The sequence below is a fragment of the Pempheris klunzingeri genome, unplaced genomic scaffold (genome assembly GCF_042242105.1).
Source record: "Pempheris klunzingeri isolate RE-2024b unplaced genomic scaffold, fPemKlu1.hap1 Scaffold_54, whole genome shotgun sequence".
In the NCBI taxonomy this organism is placed as follows: domain Eukaryota; kingdom Metazoa; phylum Chordata; class Actinopteri; order Acropomatiformes; family Pempheridae; genus Pempheris; species Pempheris klunzingeri.
The window spans coordinates 170,823-196,635 of NW_027254958.1; the positions used below are offsets into that span (position 1 = coordinate 170,823).

The 25,813-nt window shown below is 40.3% G+C and overlaps 1 protein-coding gene across 1 annotated transcript; it reads left to right on the forward strand.

The window, feature by feature from the left end:
* rgs9a (regulator of G protein signaling 9a) lies at positions 1-23,978 on the forward strand. The gene is made up of 17 exons (XM_070856101.1): positions 1-69; positions 5,027-5,123; positions 7,478-7,528; positions 9,807-9,913; positions 10,813-10,864; positions 11,154-11,212; positions 12,368-12,444; positions 12,922-13,003; positions 13,154-13,216; positions 14,444-14,473; positions 14,735-14,796; positions 15,081-15,194; positions 19,079-19,194; positions 20,126-20,213; positions 21,481-21,619; positions 21,910-21,992; positions 23,212-23,978. The coding sequence occupies exons 1-17, from the start codon at positions 1-3 to the stop codon at positions 23,366-23,368; spliced, it is 1,446 nt and encodes a 481-aa protein (XP_070712202.1). The 3' UTR covers positions 23,369-23,978.
* Positions 23,979-25,813: the final 1,835 nt, after the last annotated feature.

Genomic DNA, 25,813 nt, shown 5'->3' on the forward strand with positions numbered 1-25,813 from the left:
ATGACAATTAGAACAGCCCGTCCAAACCAGGGACAACATTTCCGGCCCCGAATGCACTGCTTAAAAAAGGTGGGTGGATAACATAATTATTGTTCTTTTTGTTATTATTGTTATCATTATTGCTTTTATTTAGTTCTTCAACTCTGATATTTCATTCGTAATATCTTATCCTTATTTACTCAGCGAGGCAGACATTACAGCTATATCTATTGTTTAAGTTATTCTAAAGTTAAGGTAAATTTAATATGTCTGAATTATATACATTTGTTTTCATTGCATTAAAAAATAGAACACATGCATAGCTATAAATTTCTGCTCCTTAGTATTTTCAAAAATAGGCTTATTTTTTTATTTTGCTAGGTACACAAGATATCTCATTAAGTACATGCTTATTTGTAAAAGATTTACACTTGGTAGCACATGGTTTGTTTGCCACCAGAAGAGCAGGGGCTTGTTAAAGATCATTTCTAATTCAGCCTTAAAGCCAATTAGCTCTGCTGCTCTGCTGTGAGCCGTCACTGCAGTCTATATATACTTCAGCAGCATAATCTGACCTCACCTGATATGCACCTCAGATGAAGTGTTCATTTCAAACTCACTGATACACTGAAGCAAAAGACAGAACAGAATCAATTTGTTTATGATATGAAAGGATGCGGACAAACAGAAAGCACTGCTAATTGATGATGAAATGCACCCTGTGAGGTGTTGTACATTGTATATACAAGTATTAATAATATTTTGTCCACTCCCTGTGCATTTGAATATATATGCAATGTATATAGTCCACATGTATGACTATGGTCAGTATTGTTTATGGATTTATTTTCATGAGCCATGTGCAGTCTGAACAGATGAGTTTTCAGTTGGTAATGGAAGATGAGTGAGATGAGATGATATGGAAGAGTGCACTTGCACAGTTGGCAAGTACCACTGACTCAAATTGGATTGAAACGACCACCGGTAGCCAGTGCAGTTTGCTGAAGAATAGAGTAATGTGGGAGAACTTGGCTAGATTGAAGACACTCAGGCTGCTGTGTTCTGGACAAACTGCAGAGGTCAGATGGCGCATGTAAGCAGACCAGCCAGAAGGGAGTTGCAATAGTTTAGGCACGCGATGACAAGAGCTTGGACCAGAACCCCCTAGGTGAGGAAATGATGTATCCTCCTGGTATTGAGGAGCAGGAATCTGCAGGAGTTGCTTGTTGCAGTGATGTAGGCAGTGAAGGCCAGCTGGTCATCCAATGTCTCTAACCCAGGTTCTTTGCAGTCCAAGCCAGAGAGACCACTGAGTCCTCAATGGTAATGGAGGGGTCATGAACAGAAGGTGCCTTCCCTGGAAGGAGGAGCAGCTTGATCTTGTCAAGGTTGAGCTTCAGCAATTCTGCTCCTCTACTCCTTTATGATCACACATAGAACTGATCTTTATCAGTAACATTTATAACTTAAAGCACCCCCAAAGCACCAGTTGTAAGCCATCTCCAAGTCCACAAAGTACATGGCGTTCACAGGCACTGCCTCCGACCTCCATGTAACACTTAAAGAGGCATGTCAACCAAGACAGCTGAAAAATGTCAGACTTCTGCCTGGATATGGGGTATAATCACAAACCAAGTGCTACTGTGTTGGTCCCCTTCAGGGAATGAGAGAGTAGCCTCTGTGTGAATGAGAGTCGCCTTCGCGAAATCCGGCCATCTTGGAGTCACTGGATGCATCCTGGAAAGGTTACAGGGGGGGGGGGGACTCATCCATAGGCAAGGTAACCTTAAATGACTTCTGTTGTGATCTGACGCTATATAGAAGAATAAACTGTGGGTGCCGTTGGGGGTCCGCCCCCCTAATATAATGGTAGGGGAAACACTGGTGAGTGTAAAGGACCCAAATTTATTGTGGTTAAATATGTGCAGTTTTATTTTGAAATGTACTTCTTGTTTTTTATGTTCCCATTTCCTGTGATAAAGGAAGTTTTATTTTGAAATGTCACTGAACGTACGTAACGAACTGAAAGTTAAACAACACACGGTAATGACGGTAAGGTCCACGGAGAGAGAAACAAGTGATAAAGCAGTAAGGAGTAATAAGGAGTTTAGCTCCAGTTGAAAGTGGCAACTAGGTACGGTAATTGTATGCTCTCAACCTCATGGTTTAAAAGAAGTACTGTGGTAATTGTGAAGCAAGCTAATGTGACATTTTTGTGTTTTATTTTCTACTTAGCTCTTATGTTGGTTTTATGTTGCTCTACTCAATCAACGATACGGCCAGGCATTTGTTATTCAAAGAGCCTTTACAGGAAAGCAATCAAGCTGGCCAAAAATTCTGTCGAAAGATGTTGAAGGACTAAGAAACTTTGCAGACTTCACAAATACTTGTCTGTTAGCGATGCCTCATGTAAAGGGCCTGGAAATATTAAACGATTGTGAAGCCGCCAGATGGAACCGCCAGGTGACAAAGGCCCTGATGGAAGGTAAAGATTTCCCTAGCTTTAAGGATTTTGCATGCAACCCTGTCACTTCCATCCATGCTCTTCATTCTTCTGAGGTACACAGCGACAAAGAGAACCTAAAGGATATTAAAAGGAATAAGGCAAGTGTCTTCAGGACAAAGGCTGCACACAGTGTCCAGCACACATCAACCAGAGCATATATGGGATCTCTGTGCATGTTGTGCCAAAACACACATCAGCTTCAGAAGTGCCCAGGCCTCATGTAAAGGTTGCTGAAAAGTAGAAGGACATATGATAAAGACAATAAATTGTGTTATGGCTGTTTAAAGCAAGCCACAGTGCCAGGGATTGTCAACACCGCCTCATCTGTGACATTTGCATGAAAAGGCACTCGACCAGTCTTCATGATGAGAACTACATCAAATATGTGAAAGGAGAAAGGCATGTGAGTATGGAAAGTGCAACACAAAACAACACATTGGAAGCTCCTGTTATGTCACTTAAAGTTGCCAGAGAAAGGACACTCTGCTTCAATGATTCTTCCAGTGTGGGTGTCATCTGTTGCAAACCCATACAAAGAAAAACTGTAAAAGAGGTCCCTTCAGTAACCCCCATGGATGCAATTTGGGCATTAGAAAGTGACTTCAAAGAAGTAAGTGGAAATGACAAAACTGTTTCTCAAGAGGATCTCATCTTCCTCGACAGACTTAAAGCAGGCATAAAGAAAAATGAACAAGGACATTATGAGATGCCACTGCTCTTTAAGGGAAGGCCATACGTGCCTGATAACAGACAGCTTAACCAGACTAAACCACCAGAAAAAGAAATTTTCCAGAGATGAAAGATACAAGGAAGATTATGTCAGATACATGAGTGACATCATCGAAAGAGGTGACACGTAGAGGAAGTTCAGGATGAAGGAGTTCCTGGTGAGAAATGGTACATACCACATCACGGCATTTATCATCCAAAGAAACCAGAAAAACTGTGTCGTTTTTGACTGTTCAGCTAAGCATCAAGGAACCAGTCTCAATGAGCACCTCTGTCTGGACCAGACATGATAAACAATCTAACTGGTGTCCTTGTACACTACCGACAGCATCCAATAGTTCTGATGTGTGACATAGAAAAAATGTTTTATCAGTTTAAAGTCCAAGAGGGTGGTCGTAACTACCTCTGCTTCTTATGGTGGAAAAATGAAGACTAAAGTGCACAACCACAAGAGTACCGGATGACAGTACGTCTCTTTGGTGCAGTGTCTTCCCCAGGATGTGCAAACTATGGATTAAAACATCTGGCCCAAGAGAACAGCCTTGCATATCCATTAGGTGCACAGTTCATTGCCAGAGACTTTTATGTGGATGATGGTGTTGCCAGCGCAGAGATGGTGGAAAAGGGCATACAGCTGGCACAAGAGGCATGTGAAATGTGTGCTAAAGGTGGTCTGAGATTCCACAAGTTTGTATCAAACAACAGTGCCATTCTAAACAGTATACCAGCATCAGAACATACAACACACACCTGTTCTTTACATGCTTTTATTCTTGTGCCATTCATGTTGAGATGTTAGAGGATCTGTCAACTGATGCTTTCGTTGATTAATGGTCTACGCTGCTTTATTGCATTAAGAGGCTCAGTCAGACAAATTAAGTGTGATCAGGGTACCAATTTTGTTTTCCATGCAAGTCATGCAGGTGGAGTATAGGAACGACAGATAAGGACTGTAAGAACTGTTCTTATGTCTACACTCTCACTTTCTCCTGGTAGAGTCAATGACGCCTCCACCACTCCACTGCAGAATGTAAAAACTAAAGGTGCAAATGTACCTGTGTTCTATAAAAGGTTATTTCATGTTAAGAAATTATTTGTGTTTTAAGTTAACATAGGTAAAACACTTAATAATTTGGTGGGAGTGTAAACCCAAATTTATTGTGGTTAAATATGTGCAGTTTTATTTTGAAATGTACTTCTTGTGTTTTATGTTCCTATTTCCTGTGATGAAGGAAGTTTTATTTTGAAATGTAACTGAACGCACGTAACGAACTGAAAGGAGCACAGGGAGAGAAACAAGTGATAAAGAAGTAAAGAGAAACGGAGGAGTAATAAGGAGTTTAGCTCCAGTTGAAAGTGGCAACAAGGTACGGTAATTGTATGCTCTCAACCTCATGGTTTAAAAGAAATACTGTGGTAATTGTGAAGCAAGCTAATGTGACATTTTTGTGTTTTATTTTCTATTTAGCTCTTATGTTGGTTTTATGTTGCTCTACGGTGGTCTAAGTTGGACTTGCAAAACTGCAAGTTGGTTTTAAGACCTGCATTCACAATAAAAGACATTAGACCATCTCTAGCTTTCACTAATTTCGACTGCTACACTACAGTGAGGTGTCTACAAGTTCATAACTCCTTCCTCTGGAAGAATGAAAATCTGTCGTTTATCTCCAAGCTGATGCCTCTCTTTTCCTAAATGGTACATGGACATCTGATGTGACTGATGTACTGATATATTGTAATTACAGTATGTTTGAATGTCCTTTGTATTTGGTTCATGTAAATGAATCCTGATTGCTGTCCCTCTGCTTTCAGCTGGAGGCCATTGTGGTGGAAATGCAGGACCCCAAAGGTGGGGTCGAGGGCTCAGAGCAGAAACTCGTTGTCACTACAATCCCACATGTTGTTGCCGGTGAGACAGAGAAACACACATTCACAAAGCCTGAGTAGTGGTGTCAAAGTATTGAATTGTTCATATTGTTCAAAAGTTAATATAGTCATATTTTCCAAAGTGAGAGTATATTTTAAGATAAATGCAATCTGCATGCCATCAGATTTATAAGGTACTATAACAAAATCAGGACGTGTATCTTAAAAGATCCACAAATTAATAATCTTATATTAACAATTAATCAAATTAATCTGCGTGTGTGGTTAACACACAGAGAATTATTATCAACTCTTGTTCTTTTGCAAATTTTTTTGTTTTTTAATGACGGCATGCCTTTATTTATTGATTATGGTATTTATTGATTATTTATGATCAGGTTTTATTTATTTTGTGTAATTACAGTAACAGTAATTACTTATAAAGCCTTGAATTGTGTAAAGTTAGTTGTTTGTGAACTTAAATATCCCAATGACAGCACTTCGTCATTGCACTAATTAAAACACGGACTGAGTGAAGACACTGATGAGCCATCTTGCTGTCTAAGCTGCTAACAAAGGCTAAATAAGGCGGTCTATAATTGGATGAGATCTGGACAGTGCCTTAGTAGCCAAAGTGGCTTTTTAATCCGATCTAAGACCAGCAAGGGAAAGGTCAGACTGGCCACATAGGCTGAAACTGTCTTTAAAACTCAGTGAGCTAAGGTGCTCTGAGTTTAAGCACCTCTTCCTGTGGTAATGCTGTGTTCACACTGAAAGCGATGAAGTCACATCATACAAGTCTTTCAGTGCTCCAATGATGCAATTTAACACCAACCAATTATACGTTTTCGTTTCACTATTGCTGTTCTCTGTGTTCTCAGTTCTCTGTGCTATTTAACCACAGTGTTTTCACTAATGAATACAAAAAAAATGCAGGTTGGCAGAGGGTGGTAGGTATTGCAGGAGTATGTAATGTACATGTAATGTACGACAAATTGTGGTAGTATTATGTATGCTAGCTAATGTTAGCTTCCATTGCTACTAAATTGTCTTTTTTAGCTATTGAAGATAATTGTAAATTAATGTCAATGAGTGCTTGAACAACACTTCAACAGCGACTTGGTGTCAGTGTAGCTGGCCACGAATGTTGTTTTGTAGGTTTGTTGCTTGTAGTGATTAGGTGGAGCAGATGCCAAGCAGTTTGATTCAGCAAGAACAATTGTGATCCAGTTACTCATTTTGTTGTCATCTCTCCTGGCTGATGCTGCCTGTTATTGTGTTCCTACATCATCCCTACAATTAATTGCCGATGTGATGTCACAGTGACCACTTGACATAGATGATAGCTAGTGAAAAACTAAGAAGGTGAAAAGGTAAGACCAAAGAGTGTGAAAGTCTTAGGTTATTATTAACCATTACTTACTTAACTTGAGCAACAAAATTGAATAATATTGCTGGTAAACTTTTCACAAGTAATAATTACTTTTAATAATCACAGTTTTTCTAGTGCCTTATCTATCAAATGTATCATTTTAAACCCTCAAATCTTTCGAGATTGTCAAAGAAATTATCACTGTAATCACCATTTGTATTCACCATCTTGCACCTATTGCAATATTGTAGTGTCCTTTGAGTGCAGCAGTCCACTTTTTGAGGTCAAGCTCATGTCATCAGAGTCAGCATTGTCATCCACATGCCCAAATTATGCTTAAGAGTAGCTACTTTGTAGCTACAAAGTACTGTTGCAGTGAACCAAGCTCTACAACAGCATCTTGTCATGGAACAATAACATTTCATTTTTAAGGTGGCACACTGCTTACACATTTTTACATCACACATTGTCAGTTGGGCCAGTCAACCACTTCTGCCCAGAATGAAATATTTCAACAACTATTTGATCAATTGCCATAAATTTTGGTTTAGAGAGCCCAGACAATAAATCCTCAGAGCTGACTTTTCCCCTAATGCATCATTAGGTCTTCAGGGCTTCCTCCCACAGTTCAAAGATATGCAGGTAGTTTAATTGGTGACTCTAAATTGCCTGTAGGTGTGATTATAAGTGTGAATGATTGTCTGTCTCTGTGCATCAGCTCTGTGATTGACTGGTGACCTGTCAGGGTTGTACCCCGCCTCTTGCCCACTGTCAGGTACAGGGCCGGCTCTAGGCATAGGCCATATAGGCGGTCGCCTAGAGCGCCGGCTGCTGGAGGGGCGCTGCTGCAAGCCGGTAATAATTTGCATCCCCGAGTGGCGCCCCCCGTCCGTCCGCCGCTGTTGAGACGCGCGCGCCCCCCCGTCCGGCGCTCCTGAAACGCACGCACTCTCCCCCCCCCATTTCTTTATATGTGTGCGTGTAGTTTGTGCAGTGTTTCAACTCTTACCTTTCTTCCCACACAGGTAAGGACATCATTGCATGGATTGCCAATAAGATAAAGACCACCCCAGAAGGTAAAATGCTGTAAAGGTCAGGACTGGTACTAGACAGACAGACAGATAGATGAGCACAGTTGCACATTGTTAAATAAAAAAAACTGAAGTAGATAAAGCACTATTGCATACAGGGGGACAGGTGCCTGGGGAGAAAGAAAGAAAGCGCCTCTCTAGTCATTTCAACTACTCAAAGCACTTTTACATCACATCCTCATTCACCTATTCACACATTAGGAGGAATCTAAGTTGGAGGAGACTATTCTTTCACACACGGAAGCCATGCTTCAGGAGCAAGTTGGGGCTCAGTGTCTTGCCCAAGGACACTTCGACATGCTGACTCATAGCCGGGGATCGAACAACCGACCTTCCAATAGAGGGACAACCCACTCTACCTCTGAGCCACAGCCTCTCTGGGGACAAAGGATCCCTCTGTACCACTCAGTCCTCAGCTGCAGCGAGAGGAGCCATCCACTTCGGCAGCTCCTCTGTCCTACCAGGGTGTGGTGAAAAGGGTGACTGACATTGTTCATGGCCTGCAGCTTGCATTTGTGTGTCTCTCCACCACCATCCCCAGTGAATCCAGACTCCTACCGAGCAGTGAGCCAGCCTTATTAATCAGCGTATCCAGCCTCAGCTGTCATATTACCTCCCCAGCAGACTGCAGCACAAAACAGCCCCTATGCTGCTCGCCACCATCCTAGGGATACATTTCCAGAGCCTGGCAAAATGTGGGTGCCCTGTCAGGTAATCCGTGATCCAGGAAGAGAAGGAGGGATCCACCCCCATCTTTTCTGGCTTATCTCTAAGTGTGCACACTACTGGGGGGCACACTGCTGAAGTGGTGGAAGAGGGGATGGGTGAGGCTGTGCCATCATGGGCAGGGCAGGGCACTTGTGGCCAATGATCGTCCTCATACCCCTCAACATCTCTCTGGTGTTGTTGTGCTGCAGCTTTCTCTCTGCTTTCCTTTTGTAGACAAGCACTTGCTTGCAAATCTCTTTGCTTCCATCCCTAAAGGCCTCATTTTCTGGTTGAGGAGTGTCTTAATGTCACTGGTGATTCAGGATTTATTATTGGGAAAACAGCATACATACCTTGCTGGTATAACCGTGTCTCTACAGAAGTTAATGTTGTCTGTAGTGCAATCAACCATTCTGTCAGTGTCCTAGTTATTGTTATTTGCTGTGTCCCCAGCAGTATGTCCAACCTGTGCACTCAAAGCAGGCCCGAAGAGATTCACTGGCCTTTGGTGTCCACTTTCTGAATGTGCGGGTAGTGATCTGATCTGCCAAGTGGTGCAAGAGCCAAGCAGTGCCTCTTTTGCATTTGCATAAAGCAGATAAAGTGTTCTGTTCCCTTGTGTGACAACATACTGAGTAAAGCCAGTCAGATGGGAGATGAGGCTGACATGATTAAAATCTCAACAGTGTTGTGGATGACGTCACACGCTGCTCCAGGCCCGGCTTGTGTTTGAATGTAAACAGCTGAGACAGTCTGAGACCAACTGCCAACAGTTCAACATCCTGACAGCAGATCTTCTCCTTTACAGTGATGTGACCAGGGTTGTGCCATCTGTTGTTCAGAAACAAAATTAGTCGCCCACCTTTGTTCTTTCCACTTCCTCTAACGCCTCTGTCGGCTGGTACTGCCTTGAAGCCGTGTAAAGCCACACAGGATGCTATCATTCAGCTAGCTCTCCGTAAAACGCATGACACTGCACTCACAGTATGCTTGCAGGTTCTTCACAAGTGCCTCTAGCTTGTCACATGTTACATTTACTTGTTAACTTTTCCCATGATAATCAATGGAAAAGCTGACTTGTATCGCCCTCTCCTACCTGCTAGATTAGTCTTAAGCTTAGTACCAGCTCCACACCCATGGTATAGATTGTTCAGCCCAACTGGGAGGGGGTGTTTGGCTCCTTGTTCAGTCTTTTGCAACACAAGGAGTACTTCCATTGTGCATATATAACTTTCTTCGAACCTGTAGTCAATATCATTGGTTGAAAAACGTGAGAAAAGACACACGAAAAAAACTGTTAATATACTGTATAACTAACCACAACAGCTACAAGGATGTGCCACCACGCAGTATGGCTCATCATTTGAAGTTAATTCATTTAATTCCATTAAATTAATTAACTTCAAATGATGAGCCATACTGCATTTCATTTATTGAATTTAATGGAATTGATTAATCGAGTCAATACTAAAACATGAAATGTAAGCTATTTTTAAAAGACATATCCACATTATTTACAGTCTAATCCATTCATTTCTTCTCATTTGTGTTTCAGAAGCTCAGGCCTTTGGCACCATGTTAGTGGCCTTCGGCTACATCTACCCCCTGCAGAACCACAAGAAGCTGGTCATGTGCAATGACACCAGCCTATACCGCTTCCAGGTACAACTTAATCATTGTGCCTTCTTTACTGGCTATATTTGAAATCAATGTACTTCAACATCACAGGGAAACAGGGTTTAGAGAGGATTTTCTCTCACTTAAGATAGACTGGCTGATTTTGTTAAAAGAACAACAACAAACATGCCCTAATCACCACTTCCTGCACATGTTGCCACTGATGCCATCATGAGCTATTAAGAAGACAGTGAACTAGGAGGAGTTATATGTATTTCATTTCGTGCTCAGGCTTGCCAAGCACACCTGTGCTGGACTTCTGATTGGAAAGAATACAAATGATACATCATAGCCCATCTATGATGTATCAGAGGCATGCCAGAGGCTTTCACAACTATGAGCAATCACATTCACTACTTTAAAAACCCTTTAAACACAGACATCTCCCTGCCATGACACACTGAAAGTTAAGGAATCCTATACAGTGTTTTCCTCAGAGGAAATTGACTGTATGCTACAGTTTCAAATATGACACTTTTTGCTTCATTTCATTACTTACAGAATCATGGTTCTACTGTACTGGAGGTACATGTAGCTAACATTGGCAAGCTTCTGTGTACAGGCCAGGTTTTACAATTTTTAGCTGTTAAAGTTGGCCCAGGGTGTCCAGGACCCCAAACAAAAGTGTAAGAAAGCATTGGGTCAGGGCATAAAGTGACAAAACCCAGTTTTGTCACTTTGTCAATGGCCCAAACTAGCAGCTAAAACCTGTGCAGGTCAGGTAGCAAAGCTCTAGTGCAAATGCAGTGTGTATGGAACATTTTATCAGGTGTTACTTTGATACTACCACTATTATATTATAATAGATATATAGTTCAAATAGATCTATAGACACTCTACACACTGAATCACTAATACTGTATTTCCGATGTAAACCTTTTCAGACCCCATACTTCTGGCCTACACAGAAATGGGTTGCAGAGGACTGTGACTATGGTGAGTACAGCATGCGATTCAGGATGGGCATTGATTAAGACAGTGAAAACTGGATGAGTATCAATGATAGGCACTATTCCCTCCTTCAGCTCAACTGCCTACAAGTGAGCTTTTTAGATAGAAGATAAAACATGTAAGTATGGCAGCTGTGGAGTTGTAGGAAGGGTACTTGACAGATCTAGACTAGTTGTGTCTCCATATGTCTGCACTCAGGCTAAACATGTACAACTGTTTGCAAAACTATATAACAAGGGTGACTAGTAATGATTTTGTTTTCCTCTGTCCATAGCAATTTACTTGGCAAAGAGGAACATCCGCAAGAAAGGCATACTAGAACCCTATGAACAGGTTTGTGTAGAATTAAAATGATGTAACAAATGTGCTGCTTTCACTTTATATGGGAAAGGCTTCAAGTAGTACCTATAGTGCTCCAGAATCGATGTGTTGCAATGACTGCAGCTACTTCAGCTTTATATTTAATTGGGCTGGGCAAGTTAACACGTTATTATCACGTTAACACGTTAATTCATTAATTAATTTTATCGCGCATTAACGCAGTTGTTTTTATTATTATTTTGAAAGTCCGTTGCTCACTGGCTCTGAATACACATACAGACAAACCATGGGTCACAAGTTGGGTGGGATGTTGATCAGTATTGGCTTGGGCTGAGCGTCATCACATGTCTCAACCAATGAGAGCATTTGGGGTGGGCCTTAGGTCGCTTTCACACCAGAGCTGTTTGGGCCGCTTTAAACGGACCAGAGCTTTGTTTGGGCAAGTGTGAAAGCTCATCCGAACTCTGGTGCGGACCAAACAAGTGAACTCTGGTCCGCCTGAAAACGTGGGTCTTGGTTTGCTTGCAAGTGAACCCCGGTGCGGTTCGCTTACAGTGGGAAATGCATACGGGCTATCCAACGAACCAAAGAGAGGAAGTAACGTAGAGCGCAGTGCCAAAAAAACAAAGCCAACAGCGCGAATCCGAAGAAGCAGAGTAAACAAAGAAAAAGTTGGAAAATGTCTCGCGGATAGAGGTGGAGTAGTGAGGAGGTGCAGGCGCTTATTGATATATGGTCAGAGGACTATATATCGTGGTTGCTTGTGGCTTCCGTTTTCGTTTTAAGTTGAGATTTACAAGAAATATTTGAACTGCTACTGTGTAAAGGGAATACTGCTGTTAAAAGGCACCTTATTTGTTTAAAGTGTTTGCAAACCAAATGTTATTGCACTTTTGTTCATATAGCAGTACTTAAAAAAAATAAAGTACACTACTCTTGAATTCATTATTGAATTTTGTGCATAACAATGCGATTAATCGCAGAAAATCATGCGATTAATCGAGATTAATCGTTGCCTGGCACTAATATTTAATACAATGCAATTAACCACAATAGTTTATGATGCCTTTCTTTTGACTGTAACATCTGTTTCGTTCTACATAACAGATGAGGTGAGATTTTACAGTTTACTGCTTTATACTGTCACTGTATTTATGTTTTAAACAGGTACATTACAACCACCTCCATGAATGGCTGAATCACAAGTGGGACTTTATCGTGATGCAGGCCACCGAGCAATACAAGTAGGCAAAACTATGATACCTTGGTATTGAACCTCTGTGCTTTCTTTTTTTCCTAAGTAAATTTTTTGGGGGGGCATTTTACCTTTATTTTACAGTTACAAAAGTCAAATATTCTACAACAAGATTATGAATCTGACCAGACATCTGATGCCATCTTTCAGTTCTTGACAGTCTTAGATTCTCTGCACAGTATGATGGTATTGAGCTTCAATATCCAGCCCCAGATGGGTTCTTAAATCTTTCAAATATCAAAGGTTGGCACACAGGTCAGATTATTTAAGAAGTTAGATATTTTTGACAGCTATGGAGACCAATATAATTAGTTCAACTGACCAATCCATTGTTAACACAATGATTTTGTGTTGAGGTTTTAAAATTTGCCAATAAATTAATCTCAACACGCCTTACTTTCCATTCTGTTTGTGTGTCTGTTTGTGTATCTTTATGTGTGTGTGTGTGTGTGTGTGTGTGTGTCAGGGCTGGTAAGGAGAGAAAGAAGCCGGATCGTGTGGTGTTTGACTGCCAGGAGAGGGCTTACTGGATGGTGAACAAGCCACCGGTCAGTGCGTGACTCTGTGTGCCTCTCTCTCTGAAATGCATATTAGCGACATCTTCAGTAGTCGCAGAAATAATGTACTTATTATGCATTGTACTTTATCCTTATCATACTATATACTATTTATTATGAACTTGTCCTGTGTGTGTCCAGCGTCGTACTCACAGTGCTATGGACTGTGGTCCAGAGCGTCTTATTGATCCCACTGCAGATGAGGTAACAGGTCAGTTTATACACACACAGAAACATACACACAGTGGAGAGATTGAGGCCAGCTGGTCTAAGAAACTTACTGGAGCTTAACATAAAGAGTAGTACAGCTGGACTGATCTCATATCCACTTAGAGACAAACTTACACAACTCTCGTTCACTCTATCACTCCTGTCTTTCCTCTCCTTTGTTTTCCTTTTCTGTCTTTAACTTTCAATTCACAGAGATTCATCCACTTTTTACCACACCAAAATCAAGTAACTAAGGAATAACAATAACAGAACCTTTATACCTTCACCTTTATAGGGATGGCCCCCATTAGTGTTGAGAAGACCAGTTCTTTTACGTACAGTCCTTGCCCCATGCTATTTGAAAGAACAAAAATTGTGTGAATTGGCAACTCATCCTGGCAGTTGATTAGCTGCCTAGATTCAGACAGTTTCAACAACCTGACTCTGACGTCTGGCTCACTTGGTCTTTGGCTTGTAGGATTAGGGGGTTTGTAATCATGGAAGACTTGTATGTCGGCTCAAGGGGTGTGCTTGGTGTTGCACAGCTTAATGCCTGAGAGTCTATTACTAAGCAGCAGCTGTCACTTGTTCATTTCCTCAGGGGTCGTGCAGAATGAACAAGTTTTGCCAGTTTAATTTAAGTTAACCTATACACAATCAAGTTCGACACTACATTGCACTGATGGGGTTCTCATGATGTCTTGGATTTTATCAGTAATTTCACAGCCATACAATATCTAATTCTCCTGTAAAGAGAACATTTTTCATTCATTACACTTTTCCTTGTTCTGTCTTTTTCTCTTTTCAAACAGGCCTCTGTATACTGATGAAGATTAGAGAGTAAAGCTTTATAAAAATAGAATAGTGTAAAGTATTTGTACAGCTTGTTGTTCTTGTGTGTTAACTTCACTTGTGTCCCATGCTATCTTTAAATGGTCTCTTCAGGAAATAATGATGTGGCAATTGTGATAATTAATCTAAGATGAACAAGACATTGCATTATCTTCAAGGGATTGGAATTTTGTCTAATTCCCATGATAATGCCATAATAAATTGGTCATAGTGGAATATGCTTACAAAAGATCAAGTATGCTCTATCCTGGAGGGACTATTTTTTTTGGTTCTCTCTCTCTGTCTGTGTCTAGAGTAGTAGCTATCACACTAGCTTTCTTTAAGTGTAACACAAGTTGAAGCAAACATTTTTTTCCTCTTGTTTCTCAGAAAATCACCTTTGACCAGTACAGGCGAATGGTAAGTCTTGGTAATTAGTAATGAAAAATAAAAATACATACACTGAGAGATACTATTGAATTTGATAATAGGACACGTAAATCCCCCAAATTTCTCCAAACTCATTGTTGATTGTTGTAAGCAGGACATTTTCTCATGCAAACGTCTGTCTACAGATTTGAATGGATATAGTTTGATATCCTGTGATTCATAAAACTTCTAATAAGAAATTACAATTACAAGTTTATAGAAAAAGATTTTTGTGTTCCTCTTTCATCCTAGAACATGTTCTATCAACAAGCCATCATGAGGTCAAAGGTCAAATCCAGCGTGTCCCTTGGAGCGTAAGTTGCTCTGTCAATAGCTTTTTGGGAACCCTCTAGGGATTTCAAAGAATTTGGAGCATTTACGTGTTGTTAAGATCATCCTGTAATTATGCAATGCATCTTGTGAGTATGAGATCTCTATCTCCTTACTGATAATTGTATATGATAAAATATCTCTAATAACTAGAGCAGGGTCTGTTCATGATCAGTATATAGTGATCAGTGACAACATTGGCTGAATTTGTTTGGAAACACTAATGTAGAAAAGTTCCACTGGTCTGATAATAGTTCTGTTTCTGTAGACTGGTCAAGTACATCACAACCTACAAAAACCACGACCCATTCCTGGCTCCCTGTCTACCTAGCAATCCCTGGCAAACAGACAATGACGCATACTGGACTCTCAACACGAGAAGGTGAGACCTGCTGTCTGTCTGGTTTCATTATCATAGTACTTTAAGGTATCAATCTATAAATTATCACATTAGCCCCTTTTCCACCAACATTTCCAGGAACTTTTATTACCAGGAATTTATTTACCTGGGTAAAAGAAATCCTAGTAATCTGTGTGGTTTGCGTTTCCACTGCACCTCAAAGTTCCGGAACATTTATTCAAATCAGGCTGATGATGTATAAAATCTTGCACAAGTTTCTTCAACTTTGTGCGAATTTGTTTCGGTGTGTGCCCTACGTTTAGCTCCGCCAGTTTATCGGCTATTCTTCCATTGACTCGATCGTTTCAAGTCGCCGACTCGAAGTCCCGCTGAATTTCTTCCTCTGCAAATACACTCAAAAGAGCCTGGACCTCATCGTCCGTCCACTTCTCGTAGCTTCTCTTCTTTTGCTCCATTTTCCAAATGATCAAAACACAAACGAAGTAAAGCTTGTAGAAATTAATTTAACAAGTTTGCAGCCACACTGGCTTAAACACGGAAGTGAGGAACGCTGCAAGTGTGTTCCACCAATCAGCGTTCTTCAGCACACAGCCCCGCCCCTCAAGAATTCCGAGTAATCTGAAAAGTTCCTCCTCGCTACTAGGTACTTTTCCGGGGGAAAGTTTGGGGTTGAGGGAAAGTTTTTTCCCAGGGTAATTTCGGTTTTTCAAAATCCCGGGTAAATGAAAAAAGTTCCTGATGGAAAAAGGGCTATTGATGGTGAGACATTGGTATAGCAGTGGGACATTATAAGCCTCTTCAGATCTGTACACTGACTACACTATTGCGAACTTCTATTTTGGATTTGGGGTGAAAGATGAATGATGATGATATGGTTAAATTGCTTTGCAGCACAAAGTAGGAAGAAGTTTCTTTTGATATTTTTTTTATCTATTTGACAGTCAGACAGATAGCATGCAAGAAAGGGCTGGGGCCAGATTTGAATCCCTAGCTGCACAAAAGAGTAGCCACATTACAGCTGCTGTAGCCATCACCATAGCATCATGGTAGTGATCACAATTGTAGCCACAATCCCAACAATTCAGGAATTCAAAATTAAGGATTCAAGAATGCAAGTCCACATGAGGAAGCATCAATGGGAGGAAACCTTGAACAGACCCAGGCTCGGAGGTGGGCGGCTTTCTGTCGGGGTCCATGTTGGGTGGGGGTTGGACAGAGAGAGAGAGGGGTCAACCAAAATAATAACAGAAACTATAGTACTGACAATGGGACTATGATTAATAATGAGCAATGTGGTAACAGTGAAATACCTGACAATAGTTAATATATGAATAATGATAACATGACTAATATTATTAAAATGTGTCGGCGGCCGATGATTTGCAGCAGTGATTCATGGAAGCCAGAGAACCGCAACCATGAGAACCAGAGTAAACTGAGAGATGACCCTCAATCAGAAGGTCGGGGGTTCGATCCCCAGCTCCATGTCGAAGTGTCCTTGGGCAAGACACTGAACCCCAACTTGCTGGTGTTTGTGTGAATGAGTGTGAAAGAATAGTCTCCTCCATACTCCGTTCTGTATGAATGATGTGTGAATGAGGATGTCATGTAAAAGTGCTTTGAGTAGTTGAAATGACTAGAAAGGTGCTATACAAATACAGACCATTTACTACACTACTTTTGAGGACTTGTGGAAATGCAAAAAATGGAAATCAGGCTCCTCTCCTTCCAGTTTGAGTTCAGGGGGCAGACACCCTCTCTACATTTAAGATAAGGATAAAAACCATCCTTTTTGATAAAGCATATAGCTTAGGGCTGGCTCAGGCCCTGGAGCAGCCCCTATTTATACTGCTATAGACTTAGACTGCCAGGAGACTCCCCATGATGCACTGGGCTCCTCCTCCGCTCCATCCCTATGCCTCATGTCTCTTTAATGTCTGCTACTAACTTGGTATCTTCCCCGGAGCCTTTCTGTCGCTTTTTACTGATATTAGTCCTGTTATTCGTCATGCATTTCAATGCTACCATATTGCTAATTTCTTAGTCACATTCCTAATGTCAGTGCTATAGTTGCTGCTAGTATATTGGTTGCTGTTTGTTTTCTCTCTCTCTCTCTCTCTCTCTCTCTCTGTCTGTCTAACCTCCACCCAACACGGACCCCGACAGAAAGCCGCCCACCTCTGAGCCTGGTTCTGTTCGAGGTTTCTTCCCATTAAAGTGGAGTTTTTCCGTGCCACTGTTGCCTAATATAATATCTGATGCTTGCTCATGTGGGGATTCTCTTGGTTTTCTCTCTTACCTGCTTATGTAAAGCGTCTTGAGATAACAGTGTTATGAATTGCCGCTATATAAATAAAGAGAAAGAAAGAAGGACTTATTGGGGCAGCCTGATAATAAGGAGTTGCAATAGTCCAACCTGGAAGTGACAAATGCATAGACTAGTTTTTCTGTATCATTCATAGACAGGATGGCCCAGATTTTAGCATTATTAAGCAGATAAGAAAGGCAGTGCTGGAAATATGTTTTATGTGGGAATTAAAGGACAAATTCTGATCAAAGATAACTCCTGAAACTGAAAATATGTCTCTAAGGTGTTTAGGGCCAAGCACAATAACTTCAGTTTTGTCTGAGTTTAGCAGCAGAATATTGCGGGTCATCCAGGACTTCATGTCCTTAAGGCAGTCTTGGGAGTTTAGTCAACTAATTATTCAGGATTCATCTGGCTTTGGTATAGTATAATGTATAGTGTAGTAGTAGTATAGTATAGTGTTTCCTGATAATATTACCTAGAGGAAGCATATATAAGGTTATTTACCTTTTTATTATTTACCTCCATTGGAACTCCATGTCTAACTTTAGTGTGGATGGACTCATTGTTAACATGTACAAACTGAAATTGATCTGATAAATACAATTTAAACCAGCTTAATGTGGTTCCTTTTATGCCAATGAAGTGTTCCAGTCTCTGTAGTAGGATGTGATGGTCAGTGGAATCAAATGCAGCACTCAGATCTAACAAGACAAGCACAGAGAGTCCTCTGTCTGATGCCATATGGAGGTTGTTTGTAACCTTCACCAGTGCTGTGCTATGGTGTGCTCTAAAACCTGACTGAAAATCCTCAAATAGACTATATATAGCCACACAACCGTAACTATTTGTGCTCCTAGCAGTGGCTGTATTCTGTCAAATCTCTGCGTTCAAGAGGACTAATGAGCAATAAATAAATTATGTAAAATGTCACATCATCTTTAATCCTCCTTTCTGTAGTATTTCTAACTTTCTCAAGGACTGGCCTAAAACACAAACTGTTCTCATGAATCAAGAGAAATGCAAAAAGACCAAGGTGTAACAAACATAGTTCAGAATAAAAATCCTACCAGCCACCTTTCAGTGGCTTCATAACATGCTGATCTTTCAAACTTAACAGAAAAAAGGTTTTCAGAACGTCAAATACTATGATGGGATAATCAACTCCCACACGTTCTCTTTTGTAGGGAGAAGTAAAGAGGACAGACAGGATTTATGGAAAGAATGGTCTTTATCTGAGACACAGTAGCATCATAATCATATGAATGGTGAAGTTTAAATGTATCTAGTGTTGAAGTTCATACTTTACCCTGGAAACAGAAAAGAAAAAAGGAAACAACATTAATTCAATTTCCATTTACTGGCGTATTTATTAAACATTTATGAGGTTTTTATTTCATATGTATGATAAAAAACAAATTTGTTGTTTGAATTTTTATCGCACAAACACAACTCCATACAGATGGATCTGCATAATAAATTACTCATATAGCTGTAATCAAACTGTTTGCATGTCTGTAAAGGTGTAATGTGGATATTTTGTAAAGCTGAGCAGTGAGAGTTCCAGTGAGTGACTCAGCCTGTATTTGTTGTCCAGAGTTGATGTCCCCACTAAAATGCGAGTAGAGCGCTGGTCTTTTAGCTTGTTCGAGCTGCTGAGTGACCTGAGAGGCAGAGACGACTTCAAGATCTTCCTCAAGAAGGAGTTCAGCGGTATGTTGCCACATTTGAGTAACTAACATAACTTATTTTGGGTAGTAGTACCCTTGTCTGTATCTTCTTTAAATGCTTTTTTCAACCTTTCTCATAGTGGGGCTATGGGAAGTATTGGGTTAGCAATGCATAGTCTAAATTGTGATATTGTTGCTCCTTCCATGTCACTGAGATGAGATATTTTAGATTTTTTTCAGTCCATACTTGCAAAATATATATGACATGTAAATACATATGTATTTGAACGCACAAATAAGTGTTTCCCAAGACAATAAGTGAAGCACTTGGGACAATCTGTTTGATATGGCATCCACCATCCAAAACATCAGATAAGAGCAACACTTCAGAATGAAGTGTTGCTTGAGGGGGGTTGTTAAAGTTTCCCAGTAGGTGGCTCCTTGATTATGTACAGATTATGTACAGAACGCTGCTCATTGTAGCAAAATGAACCCCCAACAGGGTGATGCAGGACCCTGACGTGAAGCGGCAGGGTATTGAATCATTCTGAAGCCGTTTGTTTTGTAACAATTACTACTGCTCGCTGTATAATATCCTACACAGCCTCCTCAAATAGATTTTCTTGCTACCACTATCAGAACGGCATCCATAGCAACAGTCTGTTATACATGGCAATGGTCTGCTCTACAGAAATAACCAATCACAATCGAATATTCAACAAAACCATGCAATAAGTAAGGGATAATGTACAGCAAGCTGGTCATTATTGCAAAAGGATCCGACAGGGTGATGCAGGAAGGGATTTGTTTTGCAGAATGGCCCCCATAGCAATGGTCTGCTTTACATGGTTATGATCTGCTAGACAGAAACAACAGACCATAGGATGCTGTAACTGACAATTGAAACAAGTATTCAAGAGTTCAAGATATGTAATAAATAATTTCATACGTGTGTGTGTGTGTGTCCGTCCCAGGGGAGAACTTGGCTTTCTGGGAAGCAGCTGAAGAACTGAAGTTGGGCTCTGCAGCTTCCATGTCAACAAAAGCTGAGACCATCTTCAAGTAGGAGAATTAAATTGTCTGTGATTGTCTGTAATTGACTGTTTATTTGTGTGCGAGTCTATATGTGTGTGGTACCCATTGTCAGATACTATCAATAGGTCTCACATGTACAAATTTAGTTTGTTTTGTGAACATATACTTTTGAACCTTTTTATATAAAATGTATCTATCTATATACTAAACATACAATATGGTGATTGTACTCTTTCACAGTTTGCTTTAACATACTGCAGAATGGTCCTGGTCATCTTGTCCATTCATTCGTCATTCTTTAATCATACATAAGGGAAAGGTGTTTTGCTCACGTTTAACTCATAATCCTCCTGAACATGACATGCTGTGGTATTCAGTTAGGGTTATGAGCTACACTTTGAAGAATAAGACTTATGGCACTATCAACAACTTGTCGTGACAATGATGACAATCAAATAAGCTGAACTGCTTCAAGTACATCTATAAACAAGAGATAACATTTTTTTTAACTTCATAGGCCAAGGTGATATCTGAACAGATGTGTTTTCAGTCTGCAATGGAACATCTACAGTGTAGAGTTTCTGTCATGATGTCAGTGGGGAGCTTGTTCCACCATTGTAGAACCAGGGCAGCAAACAGTGGTGATTTTATTGAGTAGTAACTAGGCTGAAGCAAAGCCTAATGGATGAGCGGGTGGTAGAAAGAGCACTTTGGGGAACTCCTGAACCTGATCACATCCTCTGTGGAGAAGGCAGAATCTTAAGACTCGGGGGAAGCCTCACCTATATGCCTTGCAGAGGTCTCCAAGGTAGTTAAGAAGCTCCTCGGTGGCAAGGTGCCAGGGGTGGATGAGATTCGTCCTGAGATGCTGAAGACTGGACTTGTTGGGCTGTCATAGTTCACATTCTGTGGTCACAGAAAGTCTCAAAGGGCTTTTTCAGTCCACATGTTTTCAAAGAAACGTTGCATTGATGTATATTTCCCACTTTTCTGGCAGAATGATACACTAAGCATGATATCTTAATCATAATGTGTTGGTTTTAAGTAGCTGGGAATAACACAAGCATGTAAAAATTCAGAAAAAGGTAGTTGGTAGTTGACATCACCTTTCTCTAATAAAGCCACACCTCAATTCAATGAAAAGAGCAGAGACACATCACACAATATAAAAAGAAAAATAACTGTAATGACCGGTATGATGTCCAAAATATCAAATGGGATCCCTCAACCTCAACCCTCTTCAAATGTCAGTCATGCAGTATAATATTAATCTTGAGTGTGTGTGCATGATCAGGACCTTCCTGGCACCTGGTGCCCCCCGCTGGATCAACATTGATGGCAGGACAATGGGTCTGACAGTAAAAGGCTTGGATCATCCTCACCGTTACGTACTAGAAGCAGCCCAGACACACGTCTTTTTGCTCATGAAAAAGGTACGTCAGTTTATTGTTTAACACGTAAAAAAAGACCAGTTAACCCTGGAGGTAACTATGCCTGTTAGTCATATTTTAATTTGTTAATTAACACAAAAAAAAAAAGATGAATAGTTCATTTGAAGATCTACCGAGACTACTCTACTCTGACTTACTGTTTAGATAAAAAACAATGATTTGTGATTTGATTTGTGATACAAATAATTTACACATTTTCAGATTGCTATTAAATGCATTATCTGTAGTGAAGCTGAGGTCACCTGCAATCTCATGTGCTTTCACTGGTGCAGGACACTTTCTTCCGTTACCTCAAATCACCAGTCTACAAAGACATCCAGAAGAAGGCACTGAACCCTGGGCCTCATAACTTCAGGTTGGTGGCAGAACGGATCTGACCCATACCTTACCTTGTGTCATTATACAAAGCAAGGTTGTACAATGAAATGGAAGTTGTATCTCCATCATGCCACACACTGAATAGAATTAATTAAAAATGTACAATATTTACATTTAATTATATACATATAGACCCAGAAAATAATTCAGTTGTCCAATTTTTGAGATTTTGTCTTGAATTTAAACACAGAGCAAATTCCCCTATGCTGTCCTGCTCCACCTCATTGGCTGCGATTACCCTGCCCCTCAAGTGCCTATTAGCTTGATGCGGAGTGCTGAAATGAAGTTAGCTCTTTGTAAGAATGTGGAACCAGGTGTGATAGTCGCAGGACTCCGTGGACTGCAGTTGTCATGTCTCCTGCTCTCAAACCAAACCATGTTTAATTTTCCAGTGCTTATGAGAGTATTTTTAACATAGGTAAAAAGTGTTTTCAGCAATAAAGCTGAATTATTTAAGGACCTCCAGCTGTTGCGCCTATGCTACATGCACCGCTGATGCAATAGAGAATGGCAAATGACATTTAGCGATCACTGCACATTACTACATGCTGTACAACATTTGTTCTTTTTGACATCCAAATATAAGTTAAAAACATCCTCAAAATCTGCATATAATTGTGCCTGTGACAGGAGGCTTGATTAGGAAACTACCTACAGGTTAAACAACAATGTTGCAGCTGGAACTGGAGAGCTACAGTATATAAATGTTTTTGGCAGTGCTCCCAAATATAATCAAGTTCATGTCAATGGAATTTGTAGCCCAGAAAGATACTGAATAAGTCTGAAACATTTGAGCTCTGTGGATTATCCAGAGTAATGTGCAATGTTTCTCGAAAGAAAGGTTGCAAATTCCATTCACCTGTATTGCATTTGTGTGGAGGCATAAAAAATCTCAAGAGACATACAGTTGCACAAAATTATTCAACCGCCATTGCAAATCAGGTGCATTGGTAAAATTTCCAAACTTTCAGCTGTATTCAATGAATAACTCAAAAAAGTACAATTGAAATAGCTCAACACAACTAACATTACAAGTTGTTTCTCCATATTCAAGACAATATGGCACTTTTAATTACTACCACAGTTTCAAAATTATTCAACCCTTCCTGATAAGCAACTTTAGTACTTTAAGCACCCTTTCATTTAGCAAAGAAAAATACTGTCTTGATCTCATCATGTTTCTGTTTCCACTCTAGTCCGGCCCAGCTTGAGCAAAATGCTCAGAACCGCAGCCCAGGCATCCATCCCATCATCCTCTGGCAGCAGGAGCAGGAGGAAAATGCCAAGGCTGCTGCTGCCGCTGCTCCTGTTGATGTCAAGGCCATGATGAGCAAAATAGACAGGAAGAAGTAGAGACATACAGTGGACAAAATAAGTACAAATAGACTCAAGACTGGCACAAAGAGACTGACCACAAAACAACGCAAAATGACCACAAAGAGATACAAAACAACCCCAAAGACTCAAGATGGCCACAAAGACAATCAAAATGACCACAAGAGACGGCAAACAAAACAACTGTCTTGCCCTTTATGTTGTTGTGAGTGTTAAGAGCCGCTATTGGTATGTTATTTCTGTGCATGTTCAGCTAATGTCAACATTTTTATCAACAAATAATACTTACTGTTACATGACACTTTCTCAAAATTAAAGAATTATTATTATTATTATCATCAAGTGAGTTGAGTTGTTGAGTTGAGTTATGAACCATTATTACCATTACCATTATTATCATTATTATTACTTTCGTGTTTGAAGTTTATTCTTATTCTTTTGGAGCTGTATTAAAGTAATTCTGATTCTGATTCTGATGTGATAGGCTAGGCCAGGCCAGGTCAGGCCAGGCATCAATAACTGAATACTCAAAATGGATGTGATAACTGAATGTGAAACAGCACAATTTCAGTTTGTGCGTGTGTGTGAAATTCTGTCCACTGAGTTTAGAAATATATATTTTTGGCATTTGTGGCGACCCCTATGTATCAAGCTTAAAATGCTTTGGGAAGCTTATTCCAAAATAATAACTGAAGGTATGTACCTAGATTTCTGATCACTACAAAGTTTTTCATTGATTTGGGCCAATCTTGCCTAATTATTGTGTGTATGTGTATGTCAGTCCTTTAAGGTTGTATACCAAATTTAGAAATGATGAAGTTAAAACATTTTGTAATGCTGTTTTACAGATTATTGTCCAAGGGGCTTTCTTGTAGAGCAATTTGCAATTTGAGCTGGATCAATGTCAAATATGTCAATCAGACTCACAGTCAGGGTGTGCTGGCATTTCAGTATTTGCTTTGCTTTGGCTGTTGATTATAGCACCACCATCAAGCTGATTCTTATATTTCTTAGAGAAGACAACAAATAATGACCACCTTTGTGGTTTTAATCCTAATTATATATTTTATATTAGCTGCTTTGTTCATGGTCAAGCCTATTGTTTGTCTGATTTTCACTAGAAATGATTAAAGAACATATATTTTTAGCTGATCGATAGTTATCTTTTTCATGCATATTACTTCGTACAGGTAATGGTGTGAGGAGATACTGGAGATCTCTCTGTTGTGTATATTGCAAACAGTAGGTTTTGTTTCTGCAGTATGAATGAAAATACTGTAAAATATTTGTGCTGTCTACATGTTTAATCAGACTTTCAGACATCAATCAGACATTTTTGTCACTGAAGTTACTGTCCTCTGTAAGTTAAACAGATCGAATTTCTCTATGGAAGGTTTGTACGGTACATAAATCTGATTACTTGCCCAAATTTAATAAATGAGATCAAGATAAAGCAGACTTTTGCCATGTATGTGTATGTGTATTATCAAATAACAACACTAAAATTTCTAAACTTGAATGACCCATAGTAGTGACTTCAAACCAGTTTTTTCACCCTCACTAGAAATGATTGCATGTTCAATAATCAGCACTATCTCCAGCTGTGCCATGGGCCGGAAGTATACACCATCTTATGCGGACATTTACCTGGCCCACTAGGAGGAAACGGTCTCCACCAAGATATGGTCTGTATGGTGGTCTGTATTTGTATAGCGCCTTTCTAGTCATTTCAACTATTCAAAGTACTTTTACATCACATCCTACATCCTCATTCACCCATTCACACATCATTCATACAAGGAGGAATCAAATTTTTTTTGGAGGAGACAATTCACACACATTCACACACTGAAGCTTCAGGAGCAAGTTGGGGTTCAGTGTCTTGCCCAAGGACACTTCGACATGTTGACAAACAAGAGCTGGGGATCGAACCCCCGACCTTCTGATTGAGGGACAACCCACTCTAGCTGAGCCACAGCCGCCCAAGATACCCACCAAAGGGTTAGGGTTAGCTTACAAACATGACCAGACCAGAGAAAAACACTACTATGTACTACAAAAGTAAATTTCAAGAATACTGCCATGCACTCCTCCATAAAACAAGGTACCACCCTAGGCACACCTACAGAGGCCTGATTAAATCCCAGCTGACCGCTTCCACAGGATCTTCACCTTCCCGGAGGACGTGGAAGAGGTCACCAGCAACTTCTTTAGTGCGCTGAGGTCAAGGAACCCCTTGATTAGGGTGGGGGTCGGCCGGATGTTCATAGATAGATATAAGACCATCCACTACCCAGCCGTCTGGCCCTACCCTCGACGAGGGAGGACTGTGACGCATGGAGACTGCCAGCTGATCTCCGCTTACCATAGAAATTAGAACCTTAAAGATCTTTTGGTACATACCAACCTCAATAGAGAGAGGAAACCTGGGGAACCTCTGTGTGGCTCTGAGGTTGGTTTAAT